The sequence below is a fragment of the Athene noctua genome, chromosome 27, assembly GCF_965140245.1.
Source record: "Athene noctua chromosome 27, bAthNoc1.hap1.1, whole genome shotgun sequence".
Taxonomy (NCBI): Eukaryota; Metazoa; Chordata; class Aves; order Strigiformes; family Strigidae; genus Athene; species Athene noctua.
In genome coordinates, this window is record NC_134063.1 from 5,664,186 (window position 1) to 5,686,600 (window position 22,415).

A 22,415-nucleotide genomic window follows, 5' to 3' on the forward strand; every position below is an offset into this window, starting at 1 on the left:
GGCACAAAAAATTATACCACGCAGGGAAATTGAAATGCTGAAATGCAGAAATTGAAATGCTTTATTTCATCCTGAAATGAAGAGGAATTCTGTAGGCAAAGCTAAAGCTCACATTTGGACTTCAGCTAAAACTTCCAATTCAAGCCAAACGCATCGGTATTTGTAAAGACTGTTGCCATCTAGTGGAGAGCTAAAACCACCACAGAAAATAGTAAGAAAAGCTAGGAAAAAAACCCAAGAAGTTTTAATTAGTCAAAGTGATATGATAATCTATTTTCTGGTTAATATTTACTCCACAATGTTCAAGAGTTACTGTGGAATTAAGTGTAAAAAGTTGGGCAACTGACATCAATTGTGAATTCCAAACTCCATCTCAGAAAGCTAACAGCTAACTGACTCGGATGATGAGGTAAGGACCTAGTTCTACTGGAAATACCCTATATACTCAGTCTATACCAAGAAACCAAGGCAACAGCAATTCTCTTAAGAGCTACGAAATGTCAGCACACCATGTTTTCCATTTTCCTCTGGTTCCCTGTACTCACAGAGAAGTTTAAGAACACGTCAGGACTATGAGAGATCGAGTATCCAAGAAGCAGACTTCAGGTCTCCGAGGATGGTTAGACACTGAAATATATTAGTATCTGGAATAACTGCCTTTTCTTACAAGTTTATTTTGGTTCTCTGGTATTTCAAAATGTTTGTGAAAAGTTGATTTACCCCTGTTGAGTCTACCAGTCTTGGTAAGACTTTGTCATATCTGAGATGGATGGAAAATGCTTTGCTAAGTAACTGGTGAAATTGATTGGAAAAAAACCCCACAAACCAACAAAATGAAAGTGGGTTGCCAGCTGATAAGTTCCAATCATATTACATCCTTAAAAAACAAAAAAAGTATCTGTACATACATTTTTAAAAGGACAGTTGCTTTCCTTGTAACCTTTACCTTTGACATCTGACTGAAGTCTGCAAATCCTTCACCACTACTGAAAGCACTACTTCCAAATGGATCCAGTGTTCCAAAGGGATCTGAAACAGATACAGGCAAAAGAAAAAAGTTACTTAAAATAATACTTAAGAATTATAAAGAATACTTGGTGCCAGTGAAGTACAAAACTAGGCAGGTGATCAAAAAATGCTTGACATTTTGACCTGGTATGAGATGTTAAAAGGGTACTCCATAAAACAATAGGTTTTGTACCAGTTGTTTGGAAGGGGGAAAAAAAAAAAGGAAATAAAAAAGTGAAGTGTATAAGTAAATGTATGCAAAGACTTAATCTTCATAATCTGTAATAGGACCCCAATGGTATTTGCCAACAGCTCACAAGACACTTTCTTTATTCTCAACTTTTACATTTGATTCTTCTTTCATAAAGAGATACCTCCTTACTCATCTTCGTGAGAAAATATTTTTCTTCTTACCTGGACCTTTTGAAGAGATACTGGAAGACGTAAAAGGATCACTGCTTTCAAAAGGGTCAGGCTAAATAAGAACAGATATACATAATTATTGTTCTGCTAACCGTGCATTTGCCTTTTTACACATATTAAAATCTCTTGCTTTGAGATAAATTATTTCTAATTGCAGACCACTCTGTTCAGTGGACACATAGCAGGAGACAATTCAGTGAACATATGAAATCTGCATTTTTAGTGCATTTGGCTATTGATAGCCTTGAACAAAACACCAAGTACCTACAAGTGAAACACATTCAAGTGAAAAGTGGATCATACTGAAATACCAGCAATATTAGTTACCAGGGCAAAATAAGAAATTACACCCAGAAGTGTTCATTCAGTCTTTAAGAAACAGAGACTGAATATTCAGGTCAGGCATTTACATTATTATTAATTCAGAGAGTCTGAATATCACTTTTTAAATAGATGGTGTTTACAGTTGCTTTTCAGATTAAAAAGTCTGCTGTTATCTAGGTACAAACCTATACTGCAAGACAAACTAACCTCCCGTGGCTGATACTGGAATACTGTTCTAACACTTGGGTGGCAGGACTCAGTGAATGCCATAAAGGTGAGGGAAAGGATAATTCAAAAAAAACCAAACCAAAACATCCATACCCTCTCCCGCCAAACCACCACACACATGTAAGGACAGCTTAAGAACTGTGACTATACATTTGACAAACGTGTTCTGTGCAGTCCTTCCACTGTGTTGGTGGCTCAGTAATCCTTTAGTCAGATCAGTTCCTCGATCCGATTCACTATGTGACTGCACAAATAGAAACATTGATGGGATGGAGGTGATGGTGTGAATGAGTGGGTGCTGGTGGCTTGAAATTCCCAACAGAGAAGAAAAAAAAAAATAAATCCACCTAACTGCATCTTTGTGGTGAATATCCATCATTATCATGGAACTGGAAAGAAGCTGATTGCCTTAACAATTCACACATAAAATTTTAAGAATAAAATTAATGATATTTCATCAGTTAGGAGAACAGTATTTAGTGGTATTTTGTTCCTTTTAGCTTTCAGACAATCAGCTTGTCAACAGTAAAGAAATCTATTACGTGCAGATTTCAAAATGACTGACCTTTGCGGGTAAAGCTGGGGGTTTTGTGAACGGATCTGAGGTAAATGGGTCACTCTTCACCTGCTTCTTGAAGAAATCCTCAGGGGCAGAACTACGAAATGGGTCGCTTTCCTTAAAAGGATCACCTCCAAATGGATCTGGAAGGAGTATTAAAAAAATAAATAAAAAGTAGCACCTAGTGGGTCCATAATGAACCATTCTATATTTGACCTCGTACTCACTGATGTAATTTTTATTATAAAAACATACAATGATTTGGTAAATCTGATAAAACTTCCAGATACCTCTCTAAACAAGGTATTTACTAAGTTTGAACAAGAACATGTCTATATTAAGGTTATGGACTTAATAGTTACACGCATGTTATTAACATACTGACCCTGAACGCACACCCCGACAGATTTCCACATTCCCACACACAAATCAAAAATCTGAAGCCAGGGAAACTTTGAAAATCTCTGTGTTTGGCTACAAACTGTTTATATCACATCTGTCTTGTCACCAAAAGGCTATTACCTGCTGGAGCAGGTGGCTGTTCTGCAAAAGGATCATGCTGGAATGGGTCACCTATGCAGAACAGAAAAATAATTTGTTTTATCCACTATTTAGCAAGATGATAAAATGTTGTGAAAATATCATTTACTCAACAATTGGTCTTCAAGGTCCCGGGTAAGCCTTTGGTCACTTACTGCCTTTAAAAGGGTCTGCTCCCTTAAATGGATCAGATTTGAAAGGATCTTCTGACTGGAATGGGTCTGTATGCAATTCTTGTGTATTATTGGTAAACATCAAGGCTTTATTCTTAAACGGATCATCCTAAAAATTAAGAAGAGAAACATTACAGCAACTTACCAGAATTAAAATTCTCAGTTACCTATTTAGCAGAAATTCTATAGTATCTGGGTTCCTGTTTAATTATCTTAAAAATTACTTCCTAAAAAGCTTTCTGAGTAAGTGGTTTCTAGGCAGAAGTAATTACACATTAGACAGGAATATGTAGCCTGAAGCCTCACAGAACGTAAAAAAAAGATACCAATACATATAACAATAAAAGGTTAAATTGTTTCTCATACTAATATATTCAATTTGTAAATACATAAACAAAAAAGGAATTCCTACTGAGTAGTCATCCTCAAGATTGTGTCTTTTTACTCATTCTTGAGCTTAAAGCTCTGAGTACTGACTCACGTTACAAAACACTACATGGCAGGAAAAGTCTCACCCCAACATTTTTACAATGGAGAGGTTTGTCAGCAGAGGCCAACCTATAGCTTTGTCAAGTTACAAAAAAATCCTGCATGAACAAGTAGTTACAAACTAAAGTTATAACACCTCTTCATTGCTTTTGTTTGCATCTGATACCCTTGTCTTTTGTCTGATTTGGGTCTCTGATGAAACCAGCCCTTGCCACAGCAGCTGTACGTACCTACAGCACCTGTACAACAGAGCTCCACTGACAATCCATTCAACCCGTCAGGTAAAAAATATCTAATAACAGCTACCCACTTACACTGCCTCCAACACTAGAAAGATATGGGATTTCTTTCATCCTTTTACAAGAAGTAAATGAAGAAGTCTTAATTAATACTTCTCAGAAGAGCAGGGAGGAAAGTGGGGAGAGGAGGAAGAGGAAGGAAGAATTTAGAAACAGGAAAGGGGCACAATGGTTTAAAATATATACAATGAACATATACTGGAGTTTTCTTCCAGTAAATGATTCTTAGATTTTGCAAGTGAGAGAAACATCTGGAAGTTTCCACTGGAAATTAAAATAATGTTTACACCAGCCATGCAAGCACAGAAAATAAGCACTGAAGTGTTTTAAGACTGTGTCTCTCATGGTATTGTTGCTTTTCATCAACACTCCTCTTCTTTTAAGCATTTTGTTTTTACAGAGAAAGTGTAAAGCAGGGCTGCTGAATATTTATTAATACACTATACATATTTAACTTCATACTAAACCCATAGTTAATACTGTGCTTACAAGGATTCTGGAAAACCAAGCAGATGTGCAAGTAGAATCAAGCAGGTATACAACTGTTATATTCAAAGTGAAGAAACAGGCTTAAAAAATTAAAAATCTTGTGATTTAGAAAGTATTATTAAATATCCAAATAATAGATACACAATCCAAACAATAGATACACAAAAGAAACTGAAGGGAAACATCTTTAAGAACCTGAAGGATCTTATGAATTGGGGAAAAAAACTGATTAAAAGAAAACATAATAAATGGAAAAAATGCTGCAGAAATTGTTTAAATAGAACTATCTATGTATTTGGGGAAGGAAATAGTTTTTTACTGAAATATGTAATAAATGTAGCTCACTACAAAGGAGAAATTTGTATGGCTTCTTTTGGAAATAAGAAAGCAATACGTGATTAAAGGGAGGTTTACAGCAAGAGAAGGTGTCACCTTGATAAACTGGAGAATTTGCAAGAAAAAAACAAAACACCTGAACTGGAGATAAAAGTCCAACCTACTTCCTGAGACTAAAGATGTGACAGGTTACAAATCAAAGGTTAACACGACCTTTTCGTTTCCATAATTACAGTTTGCTTAAATATCCATACTGTTACAGTTACACCGGCACAAAATCCTAGCAGGAGATCTAACCCAAAGCTCAGAAATCAGGTTTTCCACCAGCGTTACAAGCTTTACCCTGCCTTTGCACTGGGATCACGATATTTGCAAACATACCAAAAGCCAACTAAATGAACAGCTTAACTATTTCAGATTAGGTGCAAGTCACAAAATTATTGTAAAATACACTAAACAACAGTATTTTTTTTTTTTACCATAGCTCCATAATTGCTTCTTTCCGTCTGCCCAAGGCCTTCACTTATGTCTGCTAAATTCGTCAGACTACCACCGTGAATCCCATTGAGAGCTTCATTATATTCTTCTATACTCTTATTGACTTCTTGGTGACTCTCTTGAAGTTGAGAGAGTTTACTTCTTGCCTAATTGGTGAAAAATACTTTAGCACATCACGCATTTAATGACTGTCATTATCGCATTCTCGTTAAATGTGGTTGCCAGACAGTTGCTTTTTCTCCCCCGCCAGAGCTGAACTTTTCCTGACTCAAACTGGGAATTAACCTACCAAGCACCAGTCAAAAAAAGGCTTATTTCATGAACCAGTATTTATTTTTCTCTTCTAAAAAATAATCTAGGTGATGTTCAACTCTTAGCCCTTCAAGAAACAGAATATCAGCTGTCTAGAAGTAGAGTGAATACCTGGTTTATTTCTTCCTGTGTTGATTTTAAAGATTTGATTATTGTTTCAAGCTGCACTTTTCCAGCCTGAATACTCTGCTCTAGCTGAGTCTCTTCTTGCTGGAGGCGATTCAGCTCTGCTTTTGCTCTATTAAGGTCATCTTCCTGTAATTTTAAATCTGATTCCTGAGATTGAATCTGCATTTTTAATGATGAAATCTGAAACAAAACATTACAAAAATCAGAGTGAAACCTGAAATAGATGTAACTTAATAAATTATGAATTTATAATAAACAATAGAAAGTTGTAAAGCAACCTATCAACTGCTAAGGAAGATAACAAGAACTTCATATGAAGAACTGCATGCTTCTTATTATGTTACACAAAATCCTTGATAAAAGCACACAGGACATTCAATAAGACCAAGAAATAATATTTTAAGTGACAGAAATACCACACTAATTACAAAGGTAATTAAAAGGTGCTTCTTAGATGATTACCTTGTAGCTTTCAGAACTTGGCTCCTTTTTCCATTCGAACATTTATAAAGTTGATTTTAAACTCTGCTAAGAGTTAAAATTACAGAGTTGCCGATGACTATCCTTATACACTTTCTCACATGACCTTATGCACTATGTTTCTACATTAAGATAACGTTAGCTACACTGGAAATCGTATCCCAAAAGAAAAGTCACTTTTAGCTCAGAATACTGATGAGGATCACATTGATCAAAATATGCACCACTGCTCACAGACTGTCTGTCTCATGGGTCAGGAATAATGCGTCTCAACTACCCTACTACGTTGAACACATTTCATGTACTCGCAGAATAATGCCTGTAGAAAGGGACCGCTGGAGATCATCTGGTTCAATCCCCCATTTATGACCATTATGAAAGGTATTTAGATTGGCAAAAATCCTTTCTTGGACCTCTGTGTTTGTGTGGAAATTGTTATTTAGGGTAAAAATGACTAAACGAAGCAAGCGTATTCATTAAATAAACAATTCCCTTCAACAAAACGCACAATACTCTCGAGCGTGTCCAGAATTAACGTACACTCACCACCTGTGTTTCTTCCTGGCATTTCTGCCTCACATCATTCAGCATATCTTTGAGTTTGGCTTTCTGCTGGTCCATTTCATCCAGGCGGTCTTGGGCATCTTGTTTCTGAGCCTCTAGTTCTTGCAAGTTACTTGTCTCCCTATCTAAATCATTTTGCAGTTCCTGAGGAGAATTCCACAGTTCATAACTTACATTTAGCTGTTGTCTTATAGGAATGATCAACCACAAACAAACTAGCAAAATCCCAAAGATTTTCTGTGTCATACAGGCTATTCACTGCACGTGTAGGTTGGGTTTTTTTCTACAGGAACTTGAATGAGAACATCAGAAAACAAATCAGTGCCCAAAAATGAAAAGACTATGACACAGAGCACATGTAATTGAGTTATCCCAATTATCAAAACCAATATTCTTTGAACACTGATTTCCTAAATTGCAGTGTTAGTCAAGCACTAACAAAAAGACATTTCAAACTGTTCACATATCAGTTTCTATTTATATTAACCAGCATCAGAAGAAAACACTCTGATGGAGAAAAGGAAAATAAAGATCTTTCTGTAAGTTAGAGGAAAATCCCATGAAAGGAGGAAAGACTTGCCCAGAAGCAATGTAAAGAAAGACAGAAGAAAGAATGCTTAATTCCCTGTATTTTAGATTAAAATAAAAACTAATAGAATTTTTACCTGAACTTCATTAGTTTTCTGCCTGATTGATTCTTCCTTTTCCCTAATGTCCTGCTCTAGCGAATATTTTTCTCTGTAAGATAAACAAGCACATATATTTGTGATTAGTTAAACAACACACATGCACGCATGCAAAAAAAAAAAAAAAAAAAAAAAAAATCAGTTAACTATTATTCTGGAAACACCACACAGCCAAAAATGCCAGCCCATATCCTGACATATTCTTTCAAGGAGCAAAGGTGTACACAAATCAATTATTCTTCAAAAATTACTATCTGTTCCAGAATCAATCTTCTGAAGCCACCTGGTAGAATCCAGGCTGCTTTACATAACTGCCTAACTGTAGGGTATCAGTGGGAGATTTGCCACCAACTGCAGTGACAAGTAATTATGGATGAACTGACTAAAAGAAAACAAAAGTAACAGACACATCAGTACTATATACTTCACTGATTCTCCTACTCCAAGATTTTGTTAACAGTCCACTACTCTCACCTCTGCAGCTGTGCAATTTCTTGACTAATATCATCCAGTTCCTTCACCCCTGTAAATTCTCCTGATCCAACGGAACTTGAACTATCCTGTTAAGAGTGAAACACTATTAAAATGGCAAGTCGTAACAGATCTTCCTTTATAAAGGCTGAGAACAAAGATGGGACACTTCATCGTATGCATTTGCAAAATTCTATGAGAGATATGAAATTATTATGCAACAACCGCTGAGCATGCCACACAATTCTACCTGTGAGACCAAAGAATTTTCTCTGTGCCCATTTAACAGATGGGATAGTTGAAATACACAGCAGTTAAAGGACATGCACAATGTCAATGAATAAACTGCAGGCAATGGTAGAATTAAAATTCAAAATCTAAAAACCCAGCTCTGCTGTAGTCAATAGCAAAACTTTCAGGAAACTTAATGAAATCAGTTGTCATTTCAGTCTTCTTGAGCCCTGCCACAAATTAATGCCAATTTCTGCAATTATACCCAATTTCCTGCTGATCATTTCTATGGCCATTCAGGTGTAGAGCAGGGAAGATGCAAAGGGTATCCCTTGACTTTTAAACAAGAAAACCGTCATTAGAAGTTATTAAGAAAGGATCTCAGCCTTTGGAACAAAATTTATCATTATTATAAAAAGGATTGCTAATTCTTTGGAAAAAAAAAAAAAACCACTTCAACTGAGCAAAACCTGGAACACTGAACTCACTACTAGTATGACAAATCAGAAGATCTACCATTTAAAAATAGCACTTTAGAAAGAAGAAAGTACAGTTTGCTTGCTTTGCTCACTTTGAGATTGCTGTGATAACCACAGAAAGCTTGGCTTTATTCAATATTAAAAAAAAATCAGGAAGCCAACAAATCACGAACAGCATGGTAAAATGTGACTTTTTTTTTCCAGAAACAATAGGTGAATATACAGTTTAAATAAGTTAATTAAGTCCCCCCCTTTTGGGTGAGCATTTCTTTAGTTAATATGCCATTAAGTAATCATAAACAACAACAATCCTGACTAATTCCTCAAGCTAGAAAATCGAAAGCTTCTAGTATCACTTTTTAATTTTCAGACCAGGTACAGTTTTGTGGAGACCTGTACTGTGTGCTGTACAGGATCATAAGGTGTTACCCAGTATGATCAAGAAGTAAGTTCAAATGAGCTGCTGCATTGGTTAGGCTAACACAGTTCATCGTTCCACATCAACAGAAAACTAATCTATGTTCACAGTAGCATACAGTTTATTTCATGTTATATTCAGATAAAACCACAGTAGATGAGAAATAAAGATACAACAAACTGAAAAGAATGGGAAGCTTAAAGCTCTTGCACCAAGGTGTATTTACTGTTCATAGCTTCAGAGACAAAGTACACAAGTAACTTTAACATGCCAACACCAGACTGCCTGTCAAAGAACTTTCTGACAGCCCAATGCATCTCAAATTGTTGAAGGAAGCAGTATCACCAGGTCAACAGCCAATACTGGTAACTTCACACTACTGTGACACTATCATCATGCCAAGAGCAAGTGTGACAGAACACAAGAGCAAAGAGACAAGAGAAGGGGTAGAAATAAAAAACTTCTTTAAAGTTACAAGTGGTGTACATAAACAAATTTGCATTCTTCTGGATGTTACAGTTACTCACACGACGCATTTCTGTTAGTGCTGAGATCTCAGTTCCTACAGAGGTCAAGTAACCTGACAGAGTCTATAGAAAAAGGATATAGGAAAAACCTTAAGAGGACCAGAGCAACAGCAACAATTAAAATATATTTAGAGGTTTAAAAAATTTTCTGGTTAGGGAAAGTAAAAAAAAGGAAAATTCTATATAATTATAGAAAAGATGAATGTATTGACATGACAAAAGTATTTATTCAAGTTTCGGAAATACACTAACACACTGTTGAGGAAAGGAACAAAGCAGGGTTCATTAGAAGATGAGATGCTCCAGTAAAATGGTATTAACAGCGATGAATACAGGACTATGGGCCATCAGGGATGGATGAAACACCAATTCCCAGAAACTAGGAAGTCATCATTCTTCATTTAGACATTAAAAAATTTTTCATTTTCATGGGAGGAATTTGGTACTGATCATGGTCAGGGATAGGTTACAAAACCAGCTTCTAACAATTGCTTTTAATAGTTCCCTGAAGTTAAAAAACCCCCACCTTCTCTATGACAAAGGAGTATTTTTCATGCTAGACGTTTCTCAGTGTTATTATTCCTTTATTTATGGAATATTCTACTGCATTTTTCTTTACTGTCTTGTGTTAAAAATTTATGTATGTTTTCAAATGCTAAAGAATTTTGTTAAGAGGAGGTAAGAAAAAAAAAAAAAGTTGGCAATTCTTTAACATAGTATTACCAAAACCAAAATTTTACAAAATTAATACTCAAAGCCCATCACTTTCAAAGCACATAAGCTCAGTATTATCTACAAATAATCAATGACTTACTTGTATAGGAGTGTTCCTCTCTGTGGGAGGGATCATATCTGGCGACAGCACTTGTGGAGGATCAATCCCTTTACTGACCTTCTGCTGAATGAGATACATTGCTAGTGCAAACTGATCTTTGCTCAGCTTTCCCATCTGTCTTGTGTCTGCCAAAGCCCTGGTAACAAATAGATCTTAGTTATAAACAAGAAAAGCTTATTTCTCCTCTATCAAGAAGCCTGAAATATACATATACATGCAATTTTCTTTTGATGCAGCCTCATCAGAGCTTGTTTATTCCAGGGAAAGAGTTCTATAAACACAGCAGTACTTTATTAGACATATTTAACTGAAAAGAATGGTGTTACTCTGAGAAAATATTTAGAGCACTAGAACTTCAAAAAACAATCACAATTCACAGACTGATCTATATTCCCCTCCCAGAAAAGTGAAGTGAGTATTTATTTCTCCCCTGACTTTCCACATAGCCCACATATTGTAGTATGGCAACAGGACAACTAAAAGAGGTTGGGGTTTTCTGTTTGGTTTTTTGTTCTAATATTAGGATCACAATTCTGGCTGGATAATCTGACTTCCCAGATCAGCAAGTTACAAAATACAGCTACTAGGGAATTCTTACCATATATGTGCTAGAAGATTCTGAGGCAGACCTGAATGCATAAAAATGTCCTTTACTTCTTGGCCACTCACAAAACCATCCATGTCTGTGTCTGTTTTTAAGAAAATTTCATCATATCGCACTTTTTCAGACATTGGTACTACCCAATTCACAGATGGCTGTAAAACAAAGTTCTGTATTTCAGAAAAAGATAAACAGTCTTTATCAACACACTGAATATATATAACACTATTCAGAGCTGGATGTGCTGAATATCTTGCACAGTCAAATCTGATTGGTAAATAGTTACTTCCCCTTTCCCCATGAATATTTTAGCTTAAATATTTTTATCTGAATTATAAATACTGATAAACAACTATTAATTAGCGGAAAAGAATTAATTCTTTGGAAATACAGACCCCACTAGGCATACTAAGTCCTCATGCTAACTAACACAGGAGCTTTAGAAGGTAGATTGATGATTTATTTGATATTAAAGCAGATAAAGGTTAATAAAACCTTTCTACGAAAAGTGACAATTCCCTGTAAGATTTGCTATCGCATGGTCACTCTGACTAAAATTCACCTGCTCTTCTGTTCTTCCAAGTCTTACTATTCTCACTTCATTCCCTCCATCCAAATCACCCAACAACAAACATATTCTCAGAAAAGTGCTCATAAGGCAAAAATAAAAAGCAGTTTTATTTTTTTCCTGCAGTTTACTGATACAAAAAAAAAAAAAAAGAAAAGAAAGAGGAGGGGAAAAAAGGAAAGAAAAGAAAGAATTTACCTGTGCTTGTTTGATGGTGTGCTTGGGAGACAAACTCCCTGTGCTGTTCAGACTGCTGACACTACCAGGAGACGGGGTAGAACGGAGGCTATCTTTTGGTGGAGGACTTGCAGGGAGAACAGGAACTGCACCAGGAAAGACGGGCGTCTTCTTTCTTTTGGAAGGTGGTATGAGAGAAGGGGGTAATAGTGAAGGAACTGGCTCTTTCTCAAGAGCTCTATAAACCAAATGCATTGCCTGCAAAGGCAAAAAGGTCAGGTAACATTAACAATTAGAAGAAAAAGCAACAAGATTTTCCAGTGTCAGTCATTTTGAGAAAGATCAGTTAATAGTTCCATGTGAACAATTTAGATTAGAACAGTTGACTGTAGCAGAGAAAGTTGCAAAGCTCAAGAGAAAAACGAGCGATTTGCTCTAGCAGACACACTGAATTGAGAATTTAAAGCAACCTACCACAGCAAATTCGTCCTTGTCCAGGTGACCATCTTTATCAATATCACTGAGATCCCAGACCTAGATCAATTACGATAAAGACAATGATTTAGAGAACAAATTACATTTTGTGCTTTTGATGTTAATTGACATCATATCAAGCATGCTCTCTAAAAACTCCTAATAGATTTCTGTGAGGATTGTATTAGTTATATTAGACCTAGCTAAACATTCTCTGATGAAACAGATTGGATTAGTTTTTTGGCAACGTGAATCAACGCTGGCTCTAACAAATTCTGGATGCAACACAGGCAAGTTTTTCATCTTTCTGTGTTGCAATTAAGGAGTCATCAAGCTGCCTAAAAACATCCAGAGGTGGCTTTCAGAACTGTCCAGAGGGTGTGGCAGATTGTCCAAATTTGTCTTATAAGAAAGTTCAAATATTTTAGAAAAGTCAATACATCTCTAATTTGCATTGCATTCCTAAATGTCTAGTTTTCATTTTTAGTCAAAAAATTAGTCCACCCACCTACATTTTCTCTAGGAGAGAATTTAAGCATCTATCAACTTCAGTTTATTACCAGGTCAAGTCAACAGAACTTGCAGGAGATTCAGAAGGATACAAAACTTTGTGTACTCTAACACTCAGCCATCAGCTAGGACTGTTTAATCATCAGTATGACTTGGGAGACAGAATAGTAGATAGACAGAAAGCTAAGACTGAGGCTCAAACATCTGAAAACTACTCCGAGCTTTATCACTGGCCTGCTGTACAAATTTAAGCTGGTTGGTTAGTCCTTTGCCTGTTTCCTCAGTCCCCTAGCTAGTCCACAAACTTTTCTGGAACAGGAAAAAGCTTCTGAATTTCTGTTGCAACAGTAACAAGATATAATACAAAGCTTTTCAAGACCAAGTACTTCACCAATATTCAAGCACAGAAGCAAAACAAGTCATACTTAGATTTTGGAGATAATACAGAGAAAGAGGCAGTTCTTCCTGAAGAGATGAAAGTATAACACAGATACAGCTCTTACATAGAATGTATTCACTCTCAGTCATATCAATAGGCAAAACATTAAAGAACACGTTATTTTAAATGGAAGCAGACAATACTTGAAGGTTTGCTTCCCTTGCAAATATCCAGTGGATGCACTAAACTAAGATCTCAGAAATATTTATAAATATACATGAAAAAAAAATACTTGACAATTTGACAGTTACAATAAACTAGCACGTTTTAAAGCATTCTCTTGTACAAACAGTGGATAGATTTAACAGTAAGTCTAATAACTTGTATTTGGAAAAATGACAAAACAGTGGAATATACTGTTATAAAAGCTATTATGGTTTAGGAGAGCTTTTTCTTGTTTTTAAACAACCACAATAAAAATTTCCAGCTCTTAAAGTGAATACACAGATAATGAGGCCAATCTGCTCTAGGGCCCAAATTACTATTATTATTATTTCTAAGTGGAAGACTTCAGAGTCTACTTAATGTTCTTGCTTTATAGCATGCACTCGATGTAAAATGTCAGCCAAAACCTAATCTATGTTGATAAGTTACATTTAAATATTTAATGCTGCAACTACAAGAAGCTAAATAGAGAACAGCTAAATCTAAACAGAGTACTTACCCTTCCTAGGATATCAAGAGGTAGCTTTGAATTCATCAGTACTGGTTTTACTTTGTCTCCTGAAAGTAAACCATTTACTGGCAAAAGGCTTTCAAAAATACCATCAAACTTTGCTTTTTCTTCCACCTAGTTGGTAAGAAATAGCCTGAATAAGTAAAAAAGTGTGCCTGTGTGAGTGTTGAAAATGAGATCTTGCAAGAAATTCAGACTGGTCAGTAATGTGTTCATCCTAAATTTCCAAGCTTTCTTGCAAGTGCCACCATGCCGTATTTAAATGTAAATCCCCATGGAGATAGATTTAGGAGTTTATTTTCAATGCTAAGGTTATGATAGCTATGAGATTTGAACATGCAGCATACAAGATGTGTTTCTGTAGTGTTCTAAAAGGACAATGCATTCCAATTAAAACACTGCTGACCAGATTTTAAACAAACTTTGACAAACTCTGTAGAACTAAAAACTATTCTTCCCAAATAATTTGCTTCCCACTTTAAAGTACAACATGCAAGTACCAAAAAAAAAAATAATAATAAAAAAAAATCAGCAATAGAAGTTATTTTATTAAATTTCTACCCTTTGGAGAACGTTTTTATTTGAAAATTAACGAAATACAGATAACCCCATGTATATATCAAGTTACTTTTTTCCAATGATAAATATTATGTGTATTACTGAATACTAATTAGAACATATGAACTCAAGCTTTAAATTAATACTTCAGAATGATTTTGGTGAAATGCTTTGCTGTTCTCAGTGGGGTTCCTTTATACAAACATGAAAGTGCCTACTACTAGGATTCTGGAAGAAATCCAGGCAGAAGATTAGAATTCATTGTGTCTTAAAAACATCACACCAGGGGTTGTCAAAGGCTTGTTTAATACTTATTTCAAATATAAAACTACAGCTCAATATTCTCTATTGTTGACAAATCTGTCATCAGAAAGAGAGGACTTCTGAAATGGGAAATGTATTTGATACAAAATTCTCTCTCTGGGAAAATCAGCAACAAGGAAAATATTTACTTTTAAAGAATGGATGGAATGTGTTGTCTTTTACACTTACCCTAACAGCCCAGTGAGTCTCTGTTGAAGGTGGCGTGATCAGCAAAGGACTGCTAGTGTCATGCTAAAAATTAAAGAATTTTTAATGTACATGAATGTATATAAAAAGACACACACTTCTGTCTCTAATCCTTACGAATTGCTTTAAGAGATGGTTATAGACATAAAGCTTAACTACACTGAAAATAGAAAAAAGGCTGCTCATGTACCCAAATAATATTTAATATATTTAATATATTATTACAGTACTTTGATAAGAACATCAGGTGCACTAGGTACCCACACACAGAACTAAGACAAGGTAAAGGAGGATCCACAGCAGCTACTACAGCTGTGCCCTTTACTACACATTCCTGTCGATCTAGTCACAAAATAATATTATTTTTTTTCATCTTTTTTAATATATGTAGAATTTAGTCACATCAACTTCCTGAACCAACTGACTATAGTTAAGCTGGCATCACTTCTGCAGTCCAGGAAGGGGCTGGTACATAGTACTGAGGAAGATGGGACTATGGCAGCCACGACTGCAGTTGTCCTAAGGAAGAGTCTGACAGCAGCCTTAAGTCTCAGAACCACGACATTTATGAAACAGATTATTCCAGCATTCCAACTGAGGCCTCACTTCTCATATAACACATAAATACACTTAGGTATACATTACTTACAAATTTAGGAGGTGGCACAGTCAAGTTCAGGCTGCTCAGGTTAACATCATGGCCATTCTGTGCACATGCTACGAGGCGCAACGCGACATAGAAACCCTACAAACAGTAGTGTTTTCTATTAAAAAAAAAAGTCTCAAATAACCTATTTATGTACTAACACTATACACGTGCAACTCAGTAAAGTATGGAAACAACAGATGTGTAGCTCCATTCAGTTAACTGCATAGTGACAACTCCTCACTGCTTTTAAAGATGATTCGGGAAAAACTTCACAATACCATAAAACAATTCAGAAAAATTCAAAGCTAGCTTTTAAGAACAACTCTCCCAAATTAACAACAGTTAATTCCAATAGTTTTTATCAAAAATTTCAATAATTTTTCTTCAAAATTAATAATGTTTTTAAGAAAACCCCTCCATATCTACAAGCAACTCGATATTTGATATTTTAAGCCATTTTTAGTAACACTAAATTATATTTTTTCTTGCAAGAAAGAATTCTAAAATAAATCTTTCACAAATGCAAACTATGATTTTAAGACTCAATGACTATGTATCACACCCTATTTACAAGAGAGACAGGAAATTAGATCCAAACTTCTCCAGCAGCCTCACCAAGTAATATACTGAGATACGAGCAGTACTAGGGAAAAAAACCTCATCTTGTAAATGAAAACTTAAAAAAAAAGCTAAGGATAACTACTATTGATATCGGGGTTTTCTTGATACAAGGCTAATCTGTGGAAGGTAATATAAGAAGTCTACAGGCATATTCCATTTACCTGTTTATCCAAGTATCCTTTACCCTCTGGGTCAGCCAAATCCCAGATCTGTGGAGATACAAAACAAAAGCCATTGTGATTTAAAAATAAAACTTAATTCAGCTCAACAGCCTATACTGTATGTCTTCTTGAACTGTTCACCGCAGCTTTCAAGTTATAATATACAACGTTATTCAATTCTCAAGTTAACAACAAAAATGTTACACAAAAGACAATTTTTCCTTTTAGATTCCTATAAAACTCAGAAGACCACCTTGGAGCTATTACCACTCTGTGGTTAACCTTATGTTCTACGGAGATGATCTGCATTCCACCAAATTCCTCCTTGCAATCCCCTCGATGTCAGCTGCAGTTAAACAAGTGCACTGCATCATCTAATTCCTTCAACTTACTTTTCCAAGGATAATATCAGAGAGACCGGATTTTTTAAGAAACAGTGCAGCTTCACTTGCTCCAACTCTTCCTGTATACGTTGGATCTACCTGAAAGATAAAAATTCACATCCAATTGAAGCATGTCTGTCATGAAAGCAGAGATAAGAAATAAAACGTCTCTTGTCTCTAGATCAAAAGGAGTTATACAAGCACACATTACCACTCAGCAGAGACTTTACAGAAGTTTAGCACTGCAGTGGGGAAAGGAAAGAGAGCAAAACCTTAGGGAAAAGGAAACTGCACTTTATTTTTAAATTCTTTTTTAAAGAACCTACCTGTTTGTAATAAGTTTCGTATAATGGATTCCCAGTAGAAAACTGAAAAACAAGAGACACATTAATAAAACAAAGAATGAACTGCAATCTTTAGGGATTGATAGAGGAAAAAGAGCATATATTACTTTGTGTGTTACTTCTAACAAAATACAAACCAGTGTATTTATTTGCTGTGTTCCAAACTGGATGCTTGAAATCTAAATGTGGATAACAGAAATCCCCCAAAACCTGCAGCCAACCCACTGTCACCTCTTAAAACTTCTTATTCACCAGCATTTGTACTTATACTCACACTTTTAATTAAGAACACTACGTGGTAATAAGGTTTTATAGAACAGCTTTGAACCATTTGCCAAGGTATTTCAGATCACAGTTTGAGAACTACAGATATCAAAGGCAGAGTTTTCAACATAACACTGACTTGACTACATCCTGCATTGTATATATACTTATGGAATATTTTCAGCAGACAGTTACACACACACAGAGCCCTGGTCTGAAAATATGCCTGTGTTTATGCATTTTCAAGTCTAGGAGCTTAAATTGAAACAGAGTTTAAAAAAAATAAAATTACAATGAATGGTTAATTAACAAATGTCGCAATTCCCTGACAATGTTTGAGGATTTCAAATTGGTGTTATCACTGCATTACACAAAAGCAGCAGACACAAAGGTAAGCCCTGCCTTTTTGTAATACTAAACAAGCAGATTCCTCTTCCCTTTTGCTGACAGTCCAAGCAAATGAGAACTGAAATGCCAAAAGAGGCAGAAGCCTCAACACCCATCTTCTCAGCTGTCTCCTACAATCGTCACACAAGTTGTAGCCACGTGTAGTTGTAACCCCACGCTGTTCTCCAGCCTCTATGCCAAGAGCAAAAACATTACAATCAACACAAGTCACCCCTTTGAGCAGTCAAAGGCATTTAAAAACATGCAACAATACAACCCAATAAACACAGTTTAATGACTGAGACGCAGAGATGCCCAAACATCCCGAAGCCTGCTTGGGACAACTGCTCTCCACCCGCAGGACACACAGGTCAGATATCTGCCAAACGATGATTGTGCACTGACTCTGATCACTGGTATGTCACCTCCCAAACGCTACCTTCTTCCTTGACATCCACATGGATTTCTGGATGTTCTGCCCACACTGAGGGGAAGTGAGACTGAAAGATGATGAAGGAAAAGGCTGATGAAGAGCATGAATTTTTATTTTACATAAATACTCCTGTAAGTTTACAATAAACATGCCAAATCTTAATTTAAGGAGATACTCAAAATAACTAAACCCTATTAATCAAAAGCAAACAAACACTGAGCTCTTTCAAGATCAACTGTTCCACTTGGCTAGACAGAGCTTCCTAAACATCTTAAATGTACTTCACTTATATCCATCAACAAAATAAGCCACTCCATTCTCCACCAGTATGCTCTAGAAGCTCTTGCTCTTCCATTCAGAAGAAAGCTGCGACCATAACTCATAAATCTGACTCATCTTTTTGCTGGCTTGTAAACAATCACCATAGATAAGCACTGTGCTCCTGTCCAAAGTAGGAAACATCGTTCAGAGAAAAGGTGGAAGTAGGAAACAGTCTGTCCACCTCTGAATAAAATCAAGTACGTTTTAGCCAACTATCACCCAACTATATATCTCTCATTTATCAGAAGGCTCAGAGAAGTTAGTCAGAGACCAACTATAAGCTCCTCTAACTAATTTGGCGAGTATCCTAGAGCATGCAGAGACTGGATTCACACCAAGATACAGAGCAAACTGCTCCAACAGCAGTACTGAATGATCTCATCCCATCACCAGACATTCTTGTCATCCTCATTTGATATTGTCAGCCATGACATACAGCTGACTTACCTGACAGAGGTGGCAAAAATCCAGAAGAAATGCACTTAAATGCTGTGAAGTTTCTTCTACAGCAATATATTCATCCAAGTGCTGCTGGAAAGCACTTCATCACTCGCTTTTCTATTTGCAGAATTTTACAAAGATTAAGCCTCTCTGACCGATTTACCTAAATGACTGCATCTCTGTGATGAAGCAGACCTGACAAAATGGGCTCAAGGGATAAAAATAGCATAGCTGCCTATCTACCCGTCACCACATGTGACTACATCACTATCATTCAAGAGGATTCTGTAATTTCACGGCATCTGCTGGTGAAGAACCTACACAAGGCAGTGTCAACGTTAGCAATCAGAAAAACATTTTGAAGAGTTTTCATTTGATGAGTGGTCAAAAGATAAAACCTGTTATACAGCTGTTCCATTTGACTTACAGGTTAACGACCTCCTGGTTTCTAGGTCTACTCCATATTCCCCAAAGCATCATCTATGACCAAGACTTACACCATCTCCTGAACAGACACTCCAGAACCCTGGTGCCTTGTTTGACCTCTGAGTTGATTTCCTGTACAAATCTGAAGTTCAAGTCTCGAACTTGCACTCACAGCAGATCTGGCACCCTGCAGTACACTCACATGAACACGTCTCCATGTCCCTTAACACAGCTCTGGGAAAAAGGCAGGTGTAAGCTGCTGCCACCAGAACAATTAATAAAGCCAGTCCTAGCAGCCTCTTTCCTGAGGTCATCTCAGGGCCACAAAGAACTCTGGATCAGATTAATTACTTTCCTTAGAGTCCTCCTGTTTCACAAGTTTATTTCAGCCACTCTTGTCACATAATATGGTAGATGAAAATAGGTACTGCCAAAGGGGAAAAAAACCCCAAGGTGTTCCACAAAGATGAGAGACAAAAGGTTGCTGCTGTCCCAGAAAGATTACCTTTGCTCTTATTCTACTCGCCGAGTATCCTGAGTTGCCTCAGAAGACTGAGCTACAAAATGATCTGTGCTGTCCCAATCTCTCTAACATAACTCTCCATAACCTCCAGAGGCTGTAGGTTGAACATGCCTGGCACAGCGGAAAGACCACTGATAAGGTGATCAAATATTCAAGAAAAGAAAGTTATCAAAGATAAACAACAACTGAAACCAGGATTTAACTCCAAGAACTGATTCTACACGCTTGCTCTCCAACTGTTTTTATGCATAGCTAGTTGAAACAAAGACAGCTGAAACGTTTGCATGCACTTAAGACATCTAAATTCTCTTTCATAAAAGCCTCATAAAAACATAACTTCATAGAACAACAGAGCCATAATAAAATTAATGTATGAGAACAAATATGATTAAACACTTTCACATGCTTGCATTACCCATATTGTTTATAGTTCCTAATACATTGATATCAATATTGTTATTTTCTCTGAGTGAACACGCTTCACCGTTACAGCACATGTAACCTCTGTTATTCCTTTTAATACCATTTCTGGCATTTATTATAAATAGCGCATATCTCTATAGTAATCACAAAACTGAAGCTATTAAAAGAGGAAGTTTATTCATTTCCAGGGAAATTCTATTTACTGCCCTGATTACATCTAGAACAGTCTTGACAGTTCAACATAGAAAAAGAAGTTTTAAAACTAGAATGCTTCCACTGAATTAACTGGAAAATAATATGGTAAATAACTGTTATGTTCACAGAACATGGCCCTTTTCCCTCGATGTAATATGTTATACAAAAGAAACTACTACTGATGCCAGTCTCTCAAATACAAATTAGAATTTAAACAAGGCAGAAGCAGGATATCTAGTATGACATTTGATACGTTTTTATGAATGTACTACAGAAGTTCCACAATAACAAACTCTTTCAAGTCCAGAGTTGATTTTACATATATATACATATATATTTTACACCAAGTTACTTCACTTAAAAACTTTTGGTAACAGTTTGTATGTTTGTGGATGTCTTCAGATGCTTCTGAACATGTTCATTTAATTAAACAGATGTTAATCTGGACTCCTACTGCTATTCAGAAGCTAAAAAGCAGTGCGCTCTCTAAATAAGATGCACAGCAAATTACATGTTACTCAAGCACCACATAACTCCACTGAAAAAGAAATTTTCAGAGCATCCCAAACCAAAGTCCATTATTAAAAGGAAATCAATATATTTAAATAATTTGAACTACCAACACCAGCTGTTCTCAATTCCTTATTGGCCTAGTAGTAGAAAATAGGAGTAGAAAATAGACTGGCCTAGCGTAGAAAATAGTTTTAACTTCAAGGCACTGGGGGCTGGTGGGTCGCGTTGGTTTTCTTTTGTTTTAAAGGAACCAAGTTAACTGCCTGTCTTCACAGGAGTATGGAAAAGAACAAACAGTGATCACACCGTTCAGGTTTAAATTATTTGGGTGAAGAAATTAATAAAAGAAACCCCCTCGTAACAACAACAACAACCACAAAAATCTACTCAGGGATTCCAAACGTTGAAACCAGAGCTCCAAACCCAGCCTCTTCCCAGAGACGCGCCAGCCACCTTGTGCGAGACAAGCTCCAAGGTTCAGGGTCTTCCACCCCCCTGCAGAAACCTCATTCTCCTGCCGATGGGTGAAACCCGCCTTTTCACTCGAAGCCAGCCCCTTCCTGGTGTCCCCCCGCCCCCGGCTACGCTACCCCTGCACCTCCCGAATATTAAGCGCAGTCATGACACCCCGAGCAGCTCAAGGCGGCATTAACCCCGGGTACAACGAGGAAAACAGGGTGACGCGACCCAAGTCCCGCGCAGAGAGGGAGCCCCAGCCCTGCCCTGGCCCTCGGACCCCCGCAGCTCAATCCCCGGCGCTGCAGCTGGGCGAGGGAAAAGCATCCAGAAAGCCTCGGCGCTGCCCTGCCCCTTCCCCACGGGGGCAGCTCGGGGCCTCCATGTGGGGAGGGCGCCGGCGCCTTTTGTGCCCCCTCAGCAGCGGCCGGCGCCTGCCCGGGGAGGCTCGTCCCGCCCGTGCCCCTCCGCCCCAGCGCGGGGCCTGCTCCCCGCCCCGCACCGGCCCCGTCCCCCCCGCGGGCCGAGCCCCCCCCCCGGCCGCGGGGAGAGGCAGGGCCTGTGCCCCAGCGCCGACCCGGCCCCGGATGCACCCGCCTGCGGGAGGGGGACCCGCACCGGGGAGGGCCCGCTCGCCCTTCCCCGACCGGCGCCCAACCGCCGGGGCCGGAGGGCCGCGTCTCGCCTCAGCCGCCCCCACCGCGGTCCCGGCAGGGTCCGGCCGCCGCGGGGCCGGGCCGGTTACCTGCTGGCTGAGGGGGATGAGCGCCGCCATCTTCCTCCCACTGATTCGGGCAGCGGCCGGGGCGGGGGGAGGCGGGGCGAGCGGCGGCGGGAGCCCGCCCGGCCGCGCCTGGCACCGCG

At 37.7% G+C, this 22,415-nt stretch overlaps 1 protein-coding gene across 12 annotated transcripts in view; it reads right to left on the reverse strand.

The window, feature by feature from the left end:
- The window catches only part of EPS15L1 (epidermal growth factor receptor pathway substrate 15 like 1), a 45,910-nt gene extending 23,515 nt beyond the window's left edge, over window positions 1-22,395 (reverse strand). For 3 of the 12 annotated variants that reach the window (XR_012635236.1, XR_012635235.1, XM_074927761.1), the window contains exons 1-22: window positions 22,297-22,391; window positions 17,148-17,193; window positions 16,835-16,920; window positions 16,443-16,490; window positions 15,661-15,756; window positions 14,994-15,056; window positions 13,932-14,057; window positions 12,319-12,378; window positions 11,866-12,102; window positions 11,097-11,254; window positions 10,478-10,634; window positions 9,664-9,726; window positions 8,012-8,097; window positions 7,517-7,589; window positions 6,834-6,995; window positions 5,790-5,987; window positions 5,348-5,512; window positions 3,238-3,364; window positions 3,065-3,115; window positions 2,549-2,685; window positions 1,423-1,483; window positions 947-1,029 (exon numbers count right to left, since the gene is read on the reverse strand). Coding sequence is in view for 10 of the 12 variants with exons in the window: in XM_074927761.1 (XP_074783862.1) it covers window positions 947-1,029; window positions 1,423-1,483; window positions 2,549-2,685; window positions 3,065-3,115; window positions 3,238-3,364; window positions 5,348-5,512; window positions 5,790-5,987; window positions 6,834-6,995; window positions 7,517-7,589; window positions 8,012-8,097; window positions 9,664-9,726; window positions 10,478-10,634; window positions 11,097-11,254; window positions 11,866-12,102; window positions 12,319-12,378; window positions 13,932-14,057; window positions 14,994-15,056; window positions 15,661-15,756; window positions 16,443-16,490; window positions 16,835-16,920; window positions 17,148-17,193; window positions 22,297-22,326 (2,313 nt within the window). In the remaining 2 variants the exon portion in view is untranslated. Of the gene's footprint in view, window positions 1-940; window positions 1,030-1,422; window positions 1,484-2,548; window positions 2,686-3,064; window positions 3,116-3,237; window positions 3,365-5,326; window positions 5,513-5,789; window positions 5,988-6,833; window positions 6,996-7,516; window positions 7,590-8,011; window positions 8,098-9,663; window positions 9,727-10,477; window positions 10,635-11,096; window positions 11,255-11,865; window positions 12,103-12,318; window positions 12,379-13,931; window positions 14,058-14,993; window positions 15,057-15,660; window positions 15,757-16,442; window positions 16,491-16,834; window positions 16,925-17,147; window positions 17,194-22,296 lie in introns of those variants that run through there. The other 9 variants (XM_074927760.1, XM_074927767.1, XM_074927769.1 and 6 more) reach the window with 9 other exon arrangements.
- Between the last annotated feature and the right edge of the window lie 20 nt (window positions 22,396-22,415).